The sequence below is a fragment of the Theropithecus gelada genome, chromosome 1 (assembly GCF_003255815.1).
Source record: "Theropithecus gelada isolate Dixy chromosome 1, Tgel_1.0, whole genome shotgun sequence".
NCBI lineage: Eukaryota > Metazoa > Chordata > Mammalia > Primates > Cercopithecidae > Theropithecus > Theropithecus gelada.
The window spans coordinates 182805856-182826609 of record NC_037668.1 but is presented as its reverse complement, the minus strand read 5'-3'; the positions used below and the strand labels follow the sequence as shown (position 1 = coordinate 182826609).

Sequence of the window (20754 nt, the reverse complement as noted above, 5' to 3'; positions counted from 1 at the left end):
AATCCCAGCACTTTGGGAGGCCAAGGCAGGCAGATCACCTGAGGTCAGGGGTTTGAGACCAGCCTGGCCAGCACTGGCAAAACCCCATCTCTACTAAAAATTAAAAAATTAGCTGGGCATGGTGGTGTGCACCTGTAATCCCAACTACTTGGGAGGCTGAGGCAGGAGAATCACTTGAACCCAGGAGGCAGAGGTTTCGGCGAGCTGAGGTCATCCACTGCACTCCAGACTCCAGCCTGGGCAACAGAGTGAGACTTGGTCTCAAAAAAAAAAAAAAAAAAAGATGTACACGGTCCCCTTGTATCGTCAGTGCCTGACACAGAGCCTGCACAGGGAGCCACTCAGCAGGTGATGGCACATCTGTTGACTTTATTGTCAGCACTATGGGTAAGTCACACCCTAGAAACAGGTTCTCAATATGGCAGCATGGCCAACAGAGACAGCCTGCGTAGGGAAGGGGGGTAGGTGTTGGCATCAGAGAGGTTCAAATCTCAGTTCTCCACTGGATTGAGTTACTTCACCTTTCCGAGCTGCATGTGTCTCTTCTGAGGCAGTACGTGTTTCATGGCAATGAGTGATGAAATTGCATATGCAAAGGCATTTGATATCCTTTTCCCAGAGGGATCCTCTTTACAATCCAGGAAGGCAGATAATGCACTCTGTGTGGAAGAAAAAACAAGATTCAGAAAATTGAAGTGATGTGCCCAAGGAAATAGCAGAATTGGTATTTGATTCTTTCCTTTTAACCTGAAGGCCCATCATCTTTCCGAGACCATGATGGAAACATTTTTTGGTGTCTCAGTGTGCCGGGTCCTATGCTGGCTGTTTCCGTGTATCGCCTCCTTTGCTGTTCGGGTCTCCATGGAGATGTTAGTCACTTTCCGAGTCTCTTTGGAACATCTGCAGGATGGGCTTCTTAGACACTTGAGAAAGGTCATTCTTCATGGGACACCTGGTTTTGGGAGAAGACATCTGCCCAGACAGTCACGTCCGCTCCTCACCTTGGTGGGCACCGGAGGGATGGCTGTTGTGTATCTTGAGCAGTGACACCGTCGGCTAGTGGCTGTGCTGAGTCCGCAGCTGCCCATCCTCAGGTCTCCTTGAGCCCACAGACTTGCTCTGTGGGATTACAGTGTTTTGAAATGAACTCCTTGCAAGCATTTAAATCAGAAATATCCGCATAAAAATGTAATTTAACAGTTTGGGTTTCTCTCGAGGAACTGGATGGTCTGGCAAACCTGAGCCCATGTTCTCCCAGGCAGCAGCCCACCAGCACTGCTGGTGCAAGGGGACCGTGTACATCTTTAAGTGAAGCAGGAGTCCCCACGGTCCCCGCACTGCCAATTGCACTCCCATACCTTCCTCCCCAAAAGAGTTTAGGTTACCATAGTACTCATGCATAATTTCTATCAATAATAACATAAACACCTGCTAGAACAGTTCCTGAGGTGTTTTTTCTGACCATCTCTTTTGTATGCTTCCTCCCCAGTCTGTGATTGCAATGGGAAGTCCAGGCAGTGTATCTTTGATCAGGAACTTTACAGACAAACTGGTAATGGATTCCGCTGCCTCAACTGCAATGACAACACTGATGGCATTCACTGCGAGAGGTGCAAGGACGGCTTTTACCGGCACAGAGAAAGGGACCGCTGTTTGCCCTGCAATTGTAACTCCAAAGGTAGCTGAAAAGGGGGGAAAGAGGGAGAGGGAGATGGAGCAGTGGGGAGACAAGAGGGAAGGAAGGAGCGAGGAAAAGAAGAAGGAAGGGAACAGGGGAGGAAAAAAGAAAGAAAACAGGGGAAGCAAGTAGGCCAAGAGGGAAATGTTCAACTTCACGAGCAACTGGGAACCTACCAGACATTGGTCTTTTTAGCAGTTTCAGTCTGAAAGGAAACATGTTTCTCTTAAGTAGGGGTTGGTGGAACCAGCTGGGACCTTAAGGGCATATTGTCTTGAATTCTAATACAAAGAGTCACATTATTAACTGTTGCAGGCAGGTGACAGTCTTTTCCAGGCAGATAACAAAGGAAGCTTGCACTCTTTGACAGATAGTTCTTCATATCCATAGCCATCCATTTGACCAACCTCTTGAAAAATAAGGAATTAGAAAGATCTGTTTCTAGTGCTGTGCTAGGTGCTAGCAATATGAAGTTGTACTAATAAAGGAGACAGACAAGTAAATAGGAAAATTAAAGTCTTTCATTAGGTTGCTAACAAGATAAAACAAAATAACAAATAGGAAACACCTAATGGGGTGGCTGGTTCATAGGAGAGCTAGTTGTTTTTTTTGTTTGTTTGTTTGTTTGTTTGTTTGTTTTTTTGAGACAGAGTCTCACGCTGTCGTCCAGGCTGGAGTGCAGTGGTGCCATCTCGGCTCACTGCAACCTCTGCCTCCCAGGTTCAAGCGATTCTTCTGCGTTAGCCTCCCAAATAGCTGGGATTATAGACACCTGCCACCACGCCCAGCTAATTTTTTGTATTTTTAGTAGAGATGGGGTTTCATTACGTTGGCCAGGTTGGTCTCGAGTGCCTGACCTCATGATCCATGCACCTCAGCCTCCCAAAGTGCTGAGACTACAGGTATGAGCCACCGCACCTGGCCAGTTGCTTTTTTTTCTTAAAAAGTATCCCACACAGTACTATATTCATATAACTGTAGGTCTTTGCTGTGCACACAGATACACACACTGTGTTGTATTCATTGTGGACAGACAGTAAAGACAAGTTAGTAAATATAAAGGGGGAGAGAGAGGTGGTTCTATAAATAAGATTTTTTTTAATGGTTCATTTGTCTATTATCTTTCTTGGCATTATCAACTTTTCTTGCTAGAAAGTGTTTAATAGCATCCTATGATAAATATTGATCCACTTAAAGCATACAGCCTTACTGCATGGCAATGACTTAGTGTAGTAGGTCTGTGCAACCAATTGATAGCTGCAGATTGAAAGAATCTAAAAATGGGCAGATTCTGGTACAGCCATGAGTTGCTGGTAGAGTGGGTTGGGAGTCTTATAGAAAACTGGGTGACCCTGTGGTGAGATAGACCCATGTCACAGCAGTCACCCCCCAAATTCACCTAAGTTGCTGTTACAATGTGGTTTGACTCAGATTAGTTTAGCTTTGTTGTGTAGAATTTGCATCCAGAATCTTTTGGACTTAGCAGTCCTCCCTATGAATCAAAGAACTTCATAAAAAAATTAAAAGACAAATTATTCCATTTTAATCGGCATTTAATCTCTCTGAAGAGCCCCTATTGCCTTAGGTCATGCAGCTTCATTGTGAGTCACCAGAGTTGGGTCATCCCAGTGGAATGATCAGTGAGAATGAAACTAGAAATGTAATTGGCTCAGCTTGAAAGCCTGGCCTGAAGACAAGGTTATTAGTCTCAGGGTAGACCAGGAACCTGCTGCCTAGCACAGAAGGACGGGAAAGAAGGATTTACTATGCCATCTCTTCTGTTTCAGCATGTAGTCTACTGCTTGCCCAGTGGTAGTGAAACTGGCTCCTTCTTTCTATTTGGGGAATAGATATCCCAGACTCAGTGGGAACAGCTTGGCAGGAAGTGGTGGAGCCCAATATTGATTTATGTCTTATATGATAGTTAACATGTGCCATGTGCCAACCCTGGGCCAGGCACTTTTCTAGGTGTTTTTAATCCAGTAATTAATCACTCTTCACAAATAGCTTTATAAAGAGAGGGCTATGTTTTTGTCCACTTCACAAATGATGTAGCAGAGACTTAGGGAGGGAGGGGAAGAAACTTGTCCAAGTTTATAGAGCTAAGGGGCAGAGTAAGAGTTCAGGACCAGGTTTGTTGACATCAAAGGTAATAATGTAGAGTACAGTGGTAGGTTATGGAGTCAGGCAGCCTGGGTGCAAATCTGGACATGACCACCACCACTAGGTCACTCTGGGCAGGTTCCTTAACCTCTTGCTGCTCCAGCATCCTCATCTGTTAAAGAGTGATCATGATATTTATGTCACGGGATCCTGTGGAGATAAAATGGTGTTTGACAAGCACATGGCAGGCAACTTGGTAAATTGTTAATTGATGTAGTTGTTTTTCTTATTAAGACAGTGGGGAAACTGAGACCTAGAAAAGTTAATGAATGGCCTAAAGTCTTCCAGCAACTGATTGCAAGAACTAAAGTTGTAAGCCAGATCTTCTGACCAAGAACAGTTCTCTTATTCCTTCTATATGAAAGAAAAAAAAATCAGAATGGCATTTTTCTATGCCCAAAAGCAGACAATTTATGTGTACACAAAAAGCTTGATGGATATTATTTCCTAAGATCTGACTAATGCTTTATAATTTTCCAAAACATTTTCATAGATGATGTCCTTTTCAGTCCTCAAACAGTCTGACAACCTGTGTTAACACATCCCACATCCCCTGTTAAAGAGATGAAGAAACTGAACTTTCAGGGTCCAAACTGCCGAGGCTGAAAGACACATTGGTGGCAGAGACTGTTCCCACCATGTGCTGTCCCCAGCTGCTCCTCAGCTGCACATGTCACTTAACCACTAGCACAAGTTTAATTCCCTATGTGATTTCTCAATCTCCCAATTAGCCAGAGGATATTTTTCACTTTCAGATAGTAACTTGACAGGGGAGTTTGTTGTATATTCAATTTCAAATGCAAAAGAACATGTCTTACAAAAAATGCTATCATTACATGTATGTCAAATGAAGCCAACGGCATTAATAAACCCCAGAGTAGTCACCAATTTTGGACTTCATATCAATTTCCCATAAATGTAACAACTAGGCTTATTTTTAGATTATGACTTTGTGGACTCAGCAACAGGGCTGAGTTATCTTCAGCTCTTCCAGCCGCATATTTAAGCCCTGATAACCTTTTGCAGATACTTTGAAATTCACTGTGTGTGCAAGTTTTTCCCCCCATGACAGCTAAGTTTTTGAGGTCTATGTGATATTGGACTTACTCTCTTAATTTTATATTTTTCACATATCTTTGATGCTGACAGTGTATTATTCAGACTATACCATTTGAGTAATTATTTAAAACATGTTTTTAAATGCAAGTGTATATATTTTTAAAAGGGTTCTCAAAAGGAGGCAAATTCTCTCAGTTTATATTTTTTGTTTATTTGTTTTTATTGGGTTTGTTGTTGTTGTTTTGGGACAAGATCTCACTGTGTGGCCAAGGCTGGAGTATAGCGGCTCCATCATGGCTTACTGCAACCTCAAACTCCTGGGCTCAAGCAGTCTTCCTCCCTCAGCCTGCTGAGTAGCTGGGACTACTGGTGTGTTCCACCATGCCTGACTAATTTTTAATTTTTTTGTAGAGACAGGGTCTATGTTGCCCAGGCTGGTCTCAAATTCCTCGGCTCAAGCAATCCTCCTGCCTCAGCCTCCCCTAACTGCTGGTATTACAAGTATGAGCCACCATGCTCGGCCCTCAATTTTAAATATTAATCAGTTTCTAATACCTTCCTGAGTCTTCAAATGCATGTAGACTGTATCTACATAAACCATGAATGTGCTTACTGGGACACAAATTTGAAACAGAAAGTTATTCCTTGTCTATTCTTTAAAACCAGTTGTTCACAATCCCTAAGTACAGTTCATGATGTGGGAATTGGGGCAGGTGGTTTTTTTTTGAGTGAGACTTTGAAGAACCAGTGCTATTGTTTTGGAACATGAAATAAGTTAGTCATATTCAGAGTTAGAGTCCAAATGACCATCTTCCCCCACTTTATAAAAATAATTCATTTCTGAAAAACTACTGCAAGGTGAGTTTTCTGAAGTTGAAAGTGTAATTACCATTAATTCGAATGGAGAAAAAATGTGTTTCTGGTACCCAAATCAGCATCCATTCATGTTAAAAACAACCACATTTCATCATAAGGGACTTCTATTTAATGTTACTTATCAGAGCATTATTCAGAAAGGAAATTTCCTTCCTTCTGCCCACCACTCACAGAGCAATGAGCATGAAGTCTCTCAACATCAAACCAAATAACCTCTCTTCGTTCTCATTTTATTTAAATGCTCTCTTGCCTTAGGCTCTGAAAACCTTCTTTCTCTCCTCCTCCCCTCACCCTCCTTAGACCTCTCCTCCCTGCCTTCCATTGCCTATTGTTTGATTAGATCCTGTCCTGAGACTTCTCCCTCTCTGATCATCCTCTCTCTCTCTTTTTTTTTTTTTTTTTTTTTTTGAGACAGAGTCTCACTCTGTCACCCAGTCTGGAGTGCAGTGGCCGGATCTCAGCTCACTGCAAGCTCCACCTCCTCCACGGGTTCACACCATTCTCCTACCTCAGCCTCCCAAGTAGCTGGGACTACAGGCACCCGCCACCTCGCCCGGCTAGTTTTTTGTATTTTTTTTTAGTAGAGACGGGTTTTCACCGTGTTAGCCAGGATGGTCTCGATCTCCTGACCTCATGATCCGCCCGTCTCGGCCTCCCAAAGTGCTGGGATTACAGGTGTGAGCCACCGCACCCGGCCCATCCTCTCTTAATAGATGGGCTCTATCTCTGTCCTTACCACTTCCTGTCCTCTCTCCATCTACTTCTGGACTGATCTCACATTTACTATGGCTTCCTATTCAGCCTGTGTGTTGAAGGCTCCTAGATCTTCATCTCTAGACTCTGAGCTCCAGATGAGCATTTCCACCTTTATATGCCCCTAGAAACTCAAGTTCATATATCCCAAACTAAACTCATTAACTTCTCTTGATGATTCAGCCTGAGATCTTGGTCCTCCTCCTCCTGTCTTCCCTGGTTTGGTAAATAGCATCACAGTCCAGTCAGGCATGCACTCTGGGGACCTGAGTGTCATCAATGTGATCCTCTCTCCCTCGTCATTCCTAACCCAAGAGTCATCTAAATCTGTTTGTTCTATATCCACAGTGGCTCTCACAATGCTTTCCTCCTTCTCTTCTCACCGAGACCCCTCTAATCCAGGCCATCATGGCATGGGAGGAGACACGCTCATCTTGCCTTCCCCAAGCCATCCTGCAGACTGTTCTAGAGTGAGTTCTCTTTCTAAGTGCAGGTCTGAACTTATCACTGCCTGCCTAAACCTTTGAGAGTTCCTATTATGCAGAAATTGATCTGTTATTCTGCTGTGAACTTTTAATTCACTACTAAATAGCGTGAGCTAATACATATAAAGTGCCTAACTCAACATCTAAGGAGATGCTCAAAAAATGTCATTTACGCTATTATCACTGAACGCTCCTTCAAGCCTTGCAAAGTTGACATGTAGATGTTCATAGACTCAAACTGTGAATGTGACTCATTTATTTCACATTCCACATGCTGCATAAAGTCTTCATATAGACACAGAACTGATACCTTTATCGATTTGACTTCTACTAGTGAATTAAAAGTTCACAGAAAGGCAATAGATTTAAAAAACAAACATGTAGAGACTGGTCAATGTTCCCTTGGCTCCATAGACTATGGATAGCCTAATCCTTACAGATACTTAAGATACAGGCCGGGTGCAGTGGCTCATGCCTATAATCCCAGCACTTTGGGAGGCTGAGGCAGGTGGATCATGAGGTCAGGAGTTCGAGACCAGCCTGGCCAACATGGTGAAATCCCGTCTCCACTAAAATACAAATCAGGCATGGTGGCACACACCTGTAGTCCCAGCTGCTCAGGAGACTGAGGAAGGGGAATCGCTTGAGCCAGGGAGGCAGAGGTTGCAATGAGCTGAGATCATACCACTGCCTGGCAACAGAGCAAGACTCCATCTCAAAAAAAGAAAAAAAAAAAGATATCCAGATTATGGCCAGGTGCGGTGGCTCATGCCTGTAATCCCAGCACTTTGGGAGGCCAAGGCAGGTGGATCACCTAAGGTTGGGAGTTCGAGACCAGCCTGGCCAACAGGGAGAAACCCCCGTCTCTACTAAAAATACAGAATTAGCTGGGCATGGTGGTGCATGCCTGTAATCCGAGCTACTTGGGAGGCTGAGGCAGGAAAATCACTTGAACCCGGGAGCTGGAAGTTGCCAACAGGAACGAAACTTCGTCTCAAAAAAAAAAAAAAAAAAAAAAAAAAGATACCCAGATTATTTTACAATTCCACTGAACTGCAGGGGGATTATAAGGTAGCTGAGGTGTACCTAGCTAGCCTTCCACCTCGTCTTTTGGCTTTCTCTCAGCTCCTTCCACAACAGCCCAGCCCTCCTTCTTGGCATACACACATTAGTTGGACAGATTTCTGGGCACCTGCCTTGGGTCAGGCACAATGCTGAGCAGGGGGAATACAGCAGGTGACATAAGGTGAGATCATCCTAAGTCAAGTAGGGCTGAGGACTGGGGTAGGGGTGGGATGGGATTTTAGATGCAGGAGTCAGAGAAGATTTCTTCAGAAAAGTAATATTGAATCAAGACCTGAGTGCTGAGGATGTGCCAACTAGGGGAAGTTTGAGGAAAGAGCATTCCAGACTGAGGGAGCAGCGAGTGCAAACACCTTGAGGGAAGCTGCTTATCACTTTGCCCCAACCAAGAGAGTTGGGTCGCTGGAACCTAGTGAAGGAGGGTAGGAGATGAGGTAAGAGAGGTACGGTCTTGCAGGCCATGATACAGAGTCGGCATCTTATTCTGCTTGGGGGAGGCGGGGCACCGGAGGACCTAAATATCTGAATTACATTTTTAAAGAACATCCTGACTTCTCTGTGGAGTATGGAGAGGCAAGGATGGAGGCAGGGAGGAGAGTGTGAGGCAGGGCCCAGGTGAGAGAAAGTGGAGGCTGGAATGGGAGTGAGTGTGGAAGGGCAGGTGGTGAGACCTGGCGGCATCCCACGGTGACACATTTTGTTGCCCTGAGTTTTTCATGAACACTCAATCTGAGAGGACCCATTTACAACTAGGAGCATATCTGTAAAAAGTGGAATCATAAGACAAGTACAGTCCCCTAGGAAAGGCACACAGCGTGCATCCCGCCGGGGGGCGCACCACAGGGGATACTCTCCAGCACTCCTGGCAGGTGGATATTTTTGGTTAATAGCCCTTTTTAAGCTCATAAAAATCATACCGTATAAGCACTGACCCTTAAAAGATGGCTTTGCCTGCCAGGGATAAGACAGAATGCTGCTCACTTTCAGATATGAACTCTCTTCTAGGAGGCCAATGTGCTCATTCACAAATTTTCCTTGAGATCTTAAAGATTTGATGGACTTCTTTTAAAAAGCGGTGAGCTATATGCTACCTACTGTCACAATCAGAGCAGACAGACAGAGACAAATGCTTTTATGAGTAATTTAATTCTTCTCCCTGAGGAAGACATCCTCGGCTGTCAGCACCGTCCCCGGTGGGTGGAAGAACACGCAGACGATGTGAAGTGACTGTTAAAGGCAGCAGATGGTGCTTCTTACTTCGTGTTTACGGAGCACCCATAGGGTGATAGTTGCTTCCAATGCCGCATACATTAAATAGTTCCTCTTCTTCTTTCCTTTCCCCTACCTTGTGGGTTTCAGGTTCTCTTAGTGCTCGATGTGACAACTCCGGACGGTGCAGCTGTAAACCGGGCGTGACAGGAGCCAGATGCGACCGATGTCTGCCAGGCTTCCACATGCTCACGGATGCGGGGTGCACCCAAGACCAGAGACTGCTGTGAGCATCTACATCCCACCATTGCTGTCACTAACTCAGTGATGACAATTATAGAAATCTTAGCAACCACTTGTGTTTACTGAGCCCCTACCCTGTGCCAAACACTGCTTTGAGAGTACATGATGTGGGCTATCTACTTTAATCCTCACAATACCCCTAAGAGGTTGAGATTATCATTATATGCATTTCAAAGATAAGAAACTTAAACAATATGAGGTTAAGTTGCCTGATGTTACTGGTGAGGCTGGACCTAATGCTTAAGCTCAGGGTTTTGGGTCCAGAGTCCATGTCCTTCTCTCTGGCAACAGCTTCCCTCTAGATGAAGGGAGGCAACGAGTCCTTCAAGTAACCTGGGACTCATTTTGGCCCCAGTGAATTTGGGTAGAACTTTTCTGCATAATCTTGATCCCCTTTAGTTTGGAATGTCCTGTATCCCTGCTCAAATTTTTTTTGGAAGATGAGTGAGTATGCATTAAATATCACATAACCAATCTGCAGAGATGCAGAGCTGGCAAGTGTTGGGATGGCTTGGTGGGGGTTTGGCAGTGAAGCACTGGGCACTGGCTAGCAAGGCTCTCACAGAGGAGGTGCGTCCCATTGCCCACTTTGCTGGCTCCTTGCTGGGACAGAAACTGCCCTTCAGCCACACTGCATTGTCCCAGTTGTCAAGGTCCCCAGTTCTCATACTCTCTTGGCATTTGTTCTGGTCCAGCTTTCCCTGACCCTTTCAGATGGTCTTCAGAGATCACCCCTGCCCCACTCCTCCTTTGTAACCCTTTTAAAACATAACCCTCTGTTAGCTCCACCTCCCTGACCCAATTCAGAATGAGATAAAACTTATCAAGGTCCTTCAAGGTCCTCCTCCCTCTCCACCCTCAGCCTAGGTGCCTGCTTGATTTCTCACCGCTTCCCTCCCTGCTCCCTGCACTCTGCAGGGAAGCCACACCAGCCTTCCTTCCCTTCTTCAAAGAGCCAAGTGCATGTGACCTTGGCACATCCTGGAGCGCTCTGCCTTCCCCAAAGCCGTGCAGCGCCTCCTGCTCCATCCCCACCCCACTATCTCCTCACAGAGGCCTTCCTGCACCAGTCCCACCCCTCTGTGTTCTCACTCTGCTGTTTCACTCCATATCTTATTTTCTATTCATGTTTGTCCATTTCTACCACTAAAATGTAAGCCCCCTGTGGCTCCGTCTTGTTTGCTTCTGTGTCCCCATGCCTGGAGTGGGAAGAGGCACCTCGAGGGTGTCCAGTGCATCTGCAGCTGTCCCTGTGCCTGCTGCCCTGGCACAGGACTCCTGTGGAATGGGGACTGTTCCTATTTCTCTTAGCATCCCTGGTTCTGAGCAACCAGTAGATGCTGAATATGTGTTTGTCAAATGGTCCAGATAAGCAGTAGAGAGGGAGCTAAGAAGGAAGGAGGCCATGAGAATTCAAAGATAAAGATTGGCAAAGAAATTCCAGCCATAAGCATTGCTAGACTTGGCATGTGACTGGATGAGGAATGTGAGGGAGAGGGAGGGGTCAAGGGTGCTCCAGGTTTGGGCAGGAGGCAGAGGAGGAACAGATCAGTAGAGAAGAGACAGTAAACTTAGTTTTTGAGCAATGAGATAAAACACATGACTGCGTGCAAAGTGGGTGACAGAAGCAGGGGTGGACGAGATAGGGAGATTGTGCCAGAATTCAGTGAAAGCCCTGATACCTTCATTGAGAAAATCTTGCCACAGACAAACAAAAAAAAGTCCATTAAACCCAGCAATCCCAGCAATTCCACTCCTAGGTATACATCCAAGAGAAATGAGAAAGTAGATATCTGCAAGTAGATATCTGCACAAAAGCTTGTACACACACAGTCATAGCAATATTACTCATAATAGCTGAAAAGTGAAAACAGTAACCAAAAAGAATATATGTATTCCGTCACCAAAAAGAATTTATGTACTGACACATGCTATGACATGGATGAGCCTCAAAAGCATCATGCTAAGTGAAAGAAGCCAGTCATGAAAGACCACATATGGTATAATTCCATTTATAGGAAATGTCTAGAATAGGCAAGTCTGGAAAGACAGAAAGTAGACTGGTGGCTGCCAAGGGCTGGAAGTGGGACTGGAGGGAGGAGATGTGGCAGGGTAGGGGACACAACTGCTAAAGGACACAGGATTTCTTTCCAGAATGATCAAAATGTTCTAAAAATTAATATTGATGGTGATGGCTGTACAATTCTGAGAATCAGCTAAAAACCATTGGATTGTACATTTTAAATGGGTGAATTGCATGGCATACGAATTACATCTCGTTTGAGGAATTACCAACGGAAAGAACTGAATGGAATAAAATAGCAGGTAGATGGAATTAATCATGATAAAAAGCAGACATCATTGAATTAAACAATAGAGAAACAAATGATAATAAAAAAAAAATGTAAACAGAGCCAAACAGTCAACCAAAGTAAACTAAACAGTTGAGTGATGAACCTGGTTTACATTCTGGCACAAACCCCTGCTCTCTTTAGGAGTGGCTGACAGTTCTCGGCCCAGCTGCCACCCACCAAGTACACTCTGAGCAGCACTGGTGGAGGCAAGTGAGTCCTCAGGTATGTGAGAGAGGTCCGCACAGGTGAGGATGGCTAGGAGAAGCCTCATCGAAGAAGGACTTGCCCAGCTTAGTGATGTTTGCTCATAAGCAGTTGATTTTTATGTGCTACTTGTGAAGCATTTGGAAGCATGTCCCTAATTTTCCTTTTCTTCTTTCCCAGAGACTCCAAGTGTGACTGTGACCCAGCTGGCATCGCAGGGCCATGTGACGCGGGCCGCTGTGTCTGCAAGCCAGCTGTCACTGGAGAACGCTGTGATAGGTCTGTGTGAACTGTGGCCCTACAAACAGCAGAGAGAGCCCCTTGCCAACTAAGGGATTAATCGTCTGAGTGTAATTATGGAAAAGGGATACTTGACAAATGTTGATGACTTTCTTCCTGCTCTGCCCTCAAAAACTAAGCTTTTAAAAAACAAAACAAAACTAAACTAAACTAAAAAACCACTGAGCACCCAAATCTCACTGGACTCCATACTCTGCTCTGGGCCCCTTCTCTTTGTTTTGACTGTGGGAGAGGCACAGGGCCCCAGAGATTCGCCCCACCAGCTGGCTCCTAATTCCAGGTGCTCTGTATGAGGCAGTAATCCATAGTGAGATCCTGGGACTCAGGCTGGTTGCAGGAAAGGCCTGGCCCAATTAAACATGCTGTGAAAATTCTTGTAAGAGGGCCTATCACAGCATATGGCCATATATAACCATCGTGTACAAAAAAGGCACTGCCCTGGGGATAGGATGGCAGTTACATGCACACACACGTATGGGCGTGGGGCTGTGAGGGCGAAGTAAGAGCCCCTTGGGCCAAGTCACACTGGAGGAGGTGGAGCAGTGAGGCACCATCCCCCAAGCTGCCGGTGCAGGATGTGCCTTAAGTACAACTGTGCTCAGGCTTTAAACTCTTCCCTCCCAGAGGTTGTTGAGCAGAGGGCTGTGAGGCTGGTGTCAGAAGCAAGGCTTCCTCCTCATTTCCTTAAAAGTAAGAAAGCAGTTCTTTGGCACTCTGCCAATCACTTATACCTGCACAGAGGAAATGCCAAATACACTCCTAACTTGTGTTTTCAGGGGTTCCTGGCTGCTGAGGTGAAGGCAGGGAAATAAAGTTTAAGTGTTAAAAGGGAAGTCACTCGTCGAAAGCCTTTTTAATTTCAAAATAAAAGACAGAAATAGAATGCCACATAAAATAAATGTTATCACCACCAATGATAAGAAATAGACCTCTGCTAAAACTGCGTCCCAGTGACAATGCTCTCCCCCTCCCTAGAAGTGACCTCTATTTTGACTTTTATGGTAATCACTTTCTTTCTTTGCTTCATAATTTATTACCCCAGTGCGTTCCTAAACAAAATCGTTTAGTTTTGTCTAATTCCCTTCCTTTCTTTTCTTTTTTCTTCCCTCCCCATTGCTCCTCTCCTATCCTTCCTTGTTTTTTCAAGCTCTTTTAATCGGCAGGTTTCTTCTCCATAGAAATCATAATAATTCTTTTAACTCTTGCTCTTAGAGAAAAAACAAAGCGAGTTTAGTTACAACTGTCCTCTGAAGCACCTGCCCTTCACAGCTACCCTGCTTTTCTGTGATACTGTACTCAGAACATTCCCCCCAACATGTGGTGCAGTAGCTTTTACACTACATGATTTGGAGGCAGATGTACATGATTTTCAATCTTGCCTCAGCCACTTACCTGCTATATGTCAAGAGTTTCTTAACCTCTTGGCCTTAGTCTCCTCATCTAAGAAAACTAGAAATAGCAATTCCTCATAGAGTTGGAGGGAGGTTAAATGAGAGAGTACACTCAAGGTGCCTGGCACAACATAAGTGCTAAATAAATGATCATTGAAACTATCATTGTTTCACATTATTTCATGTGGAAGGATGTAGTTAACTTGAGCAGAGGATAAACAAGTCCTCCCCAGCTTCCCCTGCCCTCTTCTCTGTGACTCCAGCATCGAAGACTCGCCTGGCAGCCATGGTCCTCACAGAAGCCACTGGAGGGCTTGAGTTGGGAGCGGAGGTGGAATGCAAGCCTACACCTGGCTTTTGGAGAGTGTCTTAGCCATCCTTTTTCTTTGTCATATCCTCACCTGCACTTTTCCCTAGTGAGCCAGAGCCCAGGTGCAAGAGTCAGAGATGGGGATCAACACCCAAGTGGTCTTGGGGGGGGGGTTCAATACAGCTGAGTAATGCTGAGGCAGGAGCCTTACCTTCCCTGGTCCCCACTTCCCAGTCTTTGTCCCCATTAAACAGTAGCTCCAAAACAGGGCAGCTTTGCATAGCCCTGCCCACACCATTCTGCTCATCTGACCACCACTCAATTTCCTACCAAGGATTGGCCAACTACTCAGATGCCAGACCACCAAGACAAACGTGGCTCTGTTCTACAAAGGAACAGAAAGTGAATGTTCCCTATGCTCTCTCATTTAGGGGGTCGTGATTGTCCATCTGGCAGTCTGGGGGTGGGGTAGTATGTGAAATCTGGTATTTCCCTCCTCTGAAAATTAATAGGGCCAAGTGGAAGAGAAGGTAGAGAGAGGATGACTCATTCATCATATTCTCTCTACAGAATAAAAAATAACCTATAATATCCTGATTTCTACAATGCTACTGCAGGTGTCGATCAGGTTACTATAATCTGGATAGGGGGAACCCTGAGGGCTGCACCCAGTGTTTCTGCTATGGGCATTCAGCCAGCTGCCGCAGCTCTGCAGACTACAGTATCCATAAGATCACCTCTACCTTTAATCAAGGTAAAGCCTTCCATTTTCTAGGTTTTAGTTTTTGAATGTTGTATAGGGCTTTGTACTTACAGACAACCACCTCCGTATTCACAGGATGGATTCTCTTTAGCAATTCTCTTATAGTATTTAATGTACATTATTTTGTCAGGGCACTCAGGCATACTCTGATGTCTTGAAAAAGTCATAGGCTGAAAATAGTTCACTCGTATAACTCAAAAGAATAACTACAAAAGAGATTAGATTTTTATTTCCCTGAATTTTCCATCCCCATCTATTTCAAAACCACAAAGGAATCATTCATTTGGTTTGGAGAGTGTATAAGAGTCTTCCTGGAATTCACATTCACTAATAATGCTGTTTTCACATATAATAAATGAGCTAATTTATGTGAAATTAGTTCCCAAGCTACAGAGCACTATAAAAATATTGGAAATTGATATTATTTCAACACTAAGTCTGAGTTTCCCTTTGAAAAGCCTGGACCCTCTCACTTCATTAAGGCCAGAGCCTGTTTATATAAATATAAAAAATGGAAATTACAGGCAGAAGAAAACCTGCTATCTTATCGCAAGAGTCAGACTCAAAGATGAGAAATCCTAGCAGCTGCGGGGCGGGAGCAGGTGAAGTAGAGACCCACATAGAGAGGTACATGGATAATTTTAAGGACCATTTACAAATGTGGAAATATTGAGAAAACCCCACTTGCTACTCACCACTAGGACTTGTTGGCAAGCAAATCTTTCCTTGTTTAACTTAATAGATGAGGAGGGCTTTTCCAATGCAGACTGATTTTGTTTATGTTCCAGATGTTGATGGCTGGAAGGCTGTCCAACGAAATGGGTCTCCTGCAAAGCTCCAATGGTCACAGCGCCATCAAGATGTGTTTAGCTCAGCCCGACGACCAGACCCTGTCTATTTTGTGGCTCCTGGTATGTGGGGAATGATTTCTCCTATGGAAGCCAGCTTATAGGACTAGGAAGTCAGGATAGAGAAATTGAGTTAGAAATTGTGGAAACCATATCACTTTGCATTCAGGGTAGCAGCATCTCCAGAAGAGAGTTGAGGGTTAAGCCTGATTTGAGAGTCACTAATAAATGGCCCCAACAGAGTAGAATGGGGTGTCCCAGAGGTCAGACCCTGGTTGAGCTGCCTCCTTTAATCAAATGAGAAGTTTCTATGTTTACCACCAAGGCAAGAAATCAAGGACTGTGGCCAAACCTATGGATCTATTGAGAAGCAGGTGGAAAGCAAAAACAAAGCATTTCTTAAAACTTCAAATACTTGTAAGTAAAAAAAAAAAAAAAAAAAAAAAAATCAGTCAGTGGTATGTGCCTTGGTGGAAAAGCACTGGCTAGAATTCTGACCCCAGTTCATTTCCTTAGCACATATGTGATTCTTGGGCAAGTTGTTCTCTTAACTTCGCTGAACTTAAGTTTTCCCTACTGTTAAATGAGAATACTAATGTCTGCCTCCCAGAATTATTGTCAGCAAATGTGATGATATTTATGAAGGCATTCTGTCAACTAAAGCATTATGTAACAAGTCGTGCTATGCTGATAGGCCTAGGATTTTTACAAAACAGTCTGTCATAAGGGCCACATCATGAATCATCTAATAGATGGAATTGTCTTATAACAAGGCCCTCTTATCATTTTAATAACTAACCCTCCTTCATAGCCCAAAGTGTCATAGCTATGTCCAGTACCAGGTCCTGACTCTCCTAGCAAGGAGTTTTGGGGCAGCATGACACACGACTTCAACAAAAATTGCCAACACCAGTGCAAACTTGCATTTGTTTGCCTCTCCAGTTTCACAACTGATCTCAATCTTTTAAAACTCTGTTTCACAGCCAAATTTCTTGGGAATCAACAGGTGAGCTATGGGCAAAGCCTGTCCTTTGACTACCGTGTGGACAGAGGAGGCAGACACCCATCTGCCCACGATGTGATCCTGGAAGGTGCTGGTCTACGGATCACAGCTCCCTTGATGCCACTTGGCAAGACACTGCCTTGTGGGCTCACCAAGACTTACACACTCAGGTAAAAAGAGAGACCACAAGTAGGTCAATTAGAGCAAACTGTGATTGAAGTTTGAGTCCATTCTTTATTCATTCAATCATCATTCATTTGTTCAACAAGCCTTTCTGAGCACCTTTTACGTACCATGAAGGTTGCTATGTGCTCAGAAAGGACATTATTCCTTCCTTCAAGCAGCTGACAGGCTAACGGGAGAGAAAAATGAATAGATAATTACAGTGCAGTTTGTCAAGGGACAGAAATAGACAAGGTAGATACAGAAGTTCTGAGCACATACAGGAGGCATGACTGAACCACACTGGCATGATGAAGGAAAGCTTCCCAGGACCACATGACAAATGTGAAAGGCAGCCCTCTAAGGAAAGAAAAGGGATGAAAGGTTAACAAGGCAGAGGAAATGCAATGCTTGAAGAAGGTTTTTGCATTTAGAAAATGCCAAATGGTTGAGCATGAGTGGAGCATTAAGTTGGCGAGAGGAGTGCAGTGAGAAGTGAGGTAGGAGAAAGAGGTGGGAGTGACTTTATGGATGTTTTTGTGTGTGTCTACAGGGATTGCATGGTATCCTATAGAATAGGAGTTCTGCATGGTGTTTGCAGAGAGGCTGGGGAAGGGAGCTGTGCCTACTAAGTACTCAGTACTGCACTGGAGGCTGGGAAATAAAGATGGAACATGGCCTTTGCCTTCCAAGAGCTCATGGTCTAGTACAATGTATAACATGTCAAAAAGCAAGCATAATACAGTAGGGTAATTGCTTTAGGGGTGGTGCATGTTCATGGGGTCTTGGAAAGTGCCTGATTCTGCCTGGAAGAGTCAGGGAAACCTTCAGGAAGCGGCAATGTGTGGGCCAATAATGGAAAGGTCCACAGGGCTTTTCCAGGGACAAAAGTCAGAGAAGAGCAACCCTTCTCTGTGAATATATGTGGGGATGCAGAAAGGCATAATATAGGGGAGAACTGGCAAGCAATATTTATGGCTGGAATACAGCATGCATAGGGAAGATGGGTAGATAATGTTTGCAAAGGTTGGAAAAGGACCCATCATGTTGGGCCTTGTATGTCACGTCAAGGAGCATAGATCTTGTCCATGCTGGAAAGACGATGCAGAGCCATTGAGAGATTGTTAAGTCAAGTGTGATCGTCAGGTGTGAAGGCTAGGTGCAAACACAGGCACCATATGGGTGATAGTTTGGGTAGGGCCCTTAACTGGACCATCAGAACACATTCACAGTGGCTCAATGGAGAGCAGTTAGGGGCCTAACCCAGGGCAGAGGTAATGGCAAAGCTCTCCTGCCTGGAATGCCCATTCCCACCTTCCAGGCTTGGTGAACTTACTCTTTGAGATTCAGCTTCCATGTTCTTCCTTTGTATTAGCCTTCTCAGAATCCCAGGTAAAGTTACAGTCACTTTGTGTTTCCATGGCACTCTGTGCATGCATTTGTTATAGCATTCATGGCATCTTATTATAACTGTGTGTCTACCCACCCGACTCCCCTGGCTGGATGGTGATCACCTCTCCCTGTTGTCTGTGTCCTCCAGCCTGACAGAGCTTCTAGCCCAAACCAAGTGCACAGTCAACTTTTGTTTAACAAATCAGTGAATGAAATGAAGGTGGGTAGGGTTGTTCCTGTATGAGATACTTCAGTAAAAAACAAAACAAAGTTTAGAAGAGCAGCACAGGGGCTGGTGATATGTTACAGTGAGCCACTACGATGCCAAATTAAAAAGTATTAAATGTGGACAATGTAAAAGTGGAAACTGGTTTTTGAAAAAAGTAAGTAAAATGTGCTCAGATAACAAAGAAATGATTTTTTTTAAGAAAGATGAATGGTTGCTCTTAAGAATCAGAACTTCTGGAACGTGGAGATATTCCTAATACTAGCTTATGGGTGGCCAGGAATAGAAAGTGGTGTCTGAGGACTTGGGATCAACATGGTTTCAGGTGACGTCACCCCTGGATCTGGACTTCCCACACTGGGATGCCCTCCATCACTTTCTCTGGGGTTTGCCCTCCCCATGGAGCGAGGAAGGTCCAAGTACATGCCTATGAAAAGGCGTCTCTCAGTCCTGTGCCCCCTTCTAAGCAGGACTGGGAAGGGGCTTAGCTGTTCCCATATCCTCAGGCATAGTTTATAACAGGTAGGTATGTGGTAAGAATCGGATTTTTAAAGCTTTTGATTTTAAATTATGCAGGTTAAATGAGCATCCAAGCAGTAATTGGAGCCCCCAGCTGAGTTACTTTGAATATCGAAGGTTACTGCGGAATCTCACAGCCCTCCGCATCCGAGCTACATATGGAGAATACAGTAAGTGGCTAAGAGAAATTAATTTCTCTCTTCTTAGGTTTTAGTTTAATTTGATTCAGCTCTCTAAGGTGGTGGCAGTCTCCAAACAAGTAGGTAAGTTATTTGATGATTCTGACCTAGAATAATTGATTCGATCTGAATTTTTATATTCTAGAAACTTTTTTTAGAAGAAATGTTTCTCTAAAAAGACGTCAGCACCCAGCACCAGTGAAGGGTGAATGACACTACCTTGCTAAAAGGACCACTTAATTTTTATTAAAGCTGATTATCTGAGAAAGATAATCTACAATAAATGGACACATTTCCTTAGCTAGGAAATGGTACCTACAACACAGTCTTATTTGTTCCTTGAGCAGCTTTTCCTTTTGAGATTATACTGTATGCTACCCTGTTTGAGTCATCATGTATTCTATTAATTCCTTTGTTTTTTTTTTTGAATTTCACATGTTGGGTCTTCCTAATCCCAACTGGAATTATTTAACAAGAGTTCCTTAAGCTTTTCTGCACTCACTCACATAAAAAGGAAGCGTGGCTAGCATGCACCATTTCCATGTCACTGATGCAGCAAATAAAGTTGGGAGCAGAAACGTGTAACAATGTATTGACTCTTACTATATGCCAGGTAGATTATAATACATGCATTATCTAATTTAATTTTCACAACAGACACAGGAGATAAATACCACTGTTACTTCTTGTCTATAGTTGAGGAAACACAGTCATAGAGAGGCTAAGTGACTTGCCCAATTTACACAGCTAGTGAGGGTGGAGTCAGAGTTTAAGCCCTGGGTTTTCTGACCCCAGAGCCTGTGTGCTCAGTCACAGTGGGGGACTGCTATACCTCTCTACATGGCATGATGTATGAACACCACCTGTCTTTGTTAGGGAGTTAAGAAAAATAAAATCCCAAGAAAGATCTGACTTGAGATCTTCACACTGTACCACTTGCAACTTCTAAACTGTTCTCTCAATTGCAGGTACTGGGTACATTGACAATGTGACCCTGATTTCAGCCCGACCCGTCTCTGGAGCCCCGGCACCCTGGGTTGAACAGTGTATATGTCCTGTTGGGTACAAGGGGCAATTCTGCCAGGATTGTGCTTCTGGCTACAAGAGAGATTCAGCGAAACTGGGGCCTTTTGGCACCTGTATTCCTTGTAACTGTCAAGGGGGAGGGGCCTGTGATCCAGACACAGGTGAGTGAAATGACACCTGGACCAGGTGGCTGGGGTGTTGTGTGGAGGAGAGAGAGCTGCGTAAGAAAGACCGTGGCTGAACTCACATCAGAGGTGGGAAAGGATTAAGGAGAGCTGAGCTGGAGTCAGGGAAGATGGCCATGGTGCCTTATTACACTCAATCCTATTCATTGTGGAAATGCCACAAGGTTGTGAGAAAGGTGCCAGGTTACAGGAAATGGTCGTCATGGTTCAGTGCTGAGTAGGGGAGTTGGTGTCGAGTTGCAAGAATTGTGTGGGGAGATCAAAGACAAGTCCGGGTCTAAAT

General features: G+C 44.4%; 1 protein-coding gene across 1 annotated transcript in view; it reads left to right on the top strand.

Annotated features, from left to right (window-relative positions):
- Positions 1–20754, top strand: part of LAMC2 (laminin subunit gamma 2) — a 59173-nt gene that overhangs the window by 20751 nt on the left and 17668 nt on the right. Inside the window, exons 2-9 of the mRNA XM_025405637.1 lie at positions 1490–1678; positions 9457–9592; positions 12348–12446; positions 14786–14922; positions 15720–15842; positions 16763–16952; positions 19139–19251; positions 20229–20447. Coding sequence (XP_025261422.1) covers positions 1490–1678; positions 9457–9592; positions 12348–12446; positions 14786–14922; positions 15720–15842; positions 16763–16952; positions 19139–19251; positions 20229–20447 — 1206 coding nt within the window. The remainder of the gene's footprint in view (positions 1–1489; positions 1679–9456; positions 9593–12347; positions 12447–14785; positions 14923–15719; positions 15843–16762; positions 16953–19138; positions 19252–20228; positions 20448–20754) is intronic.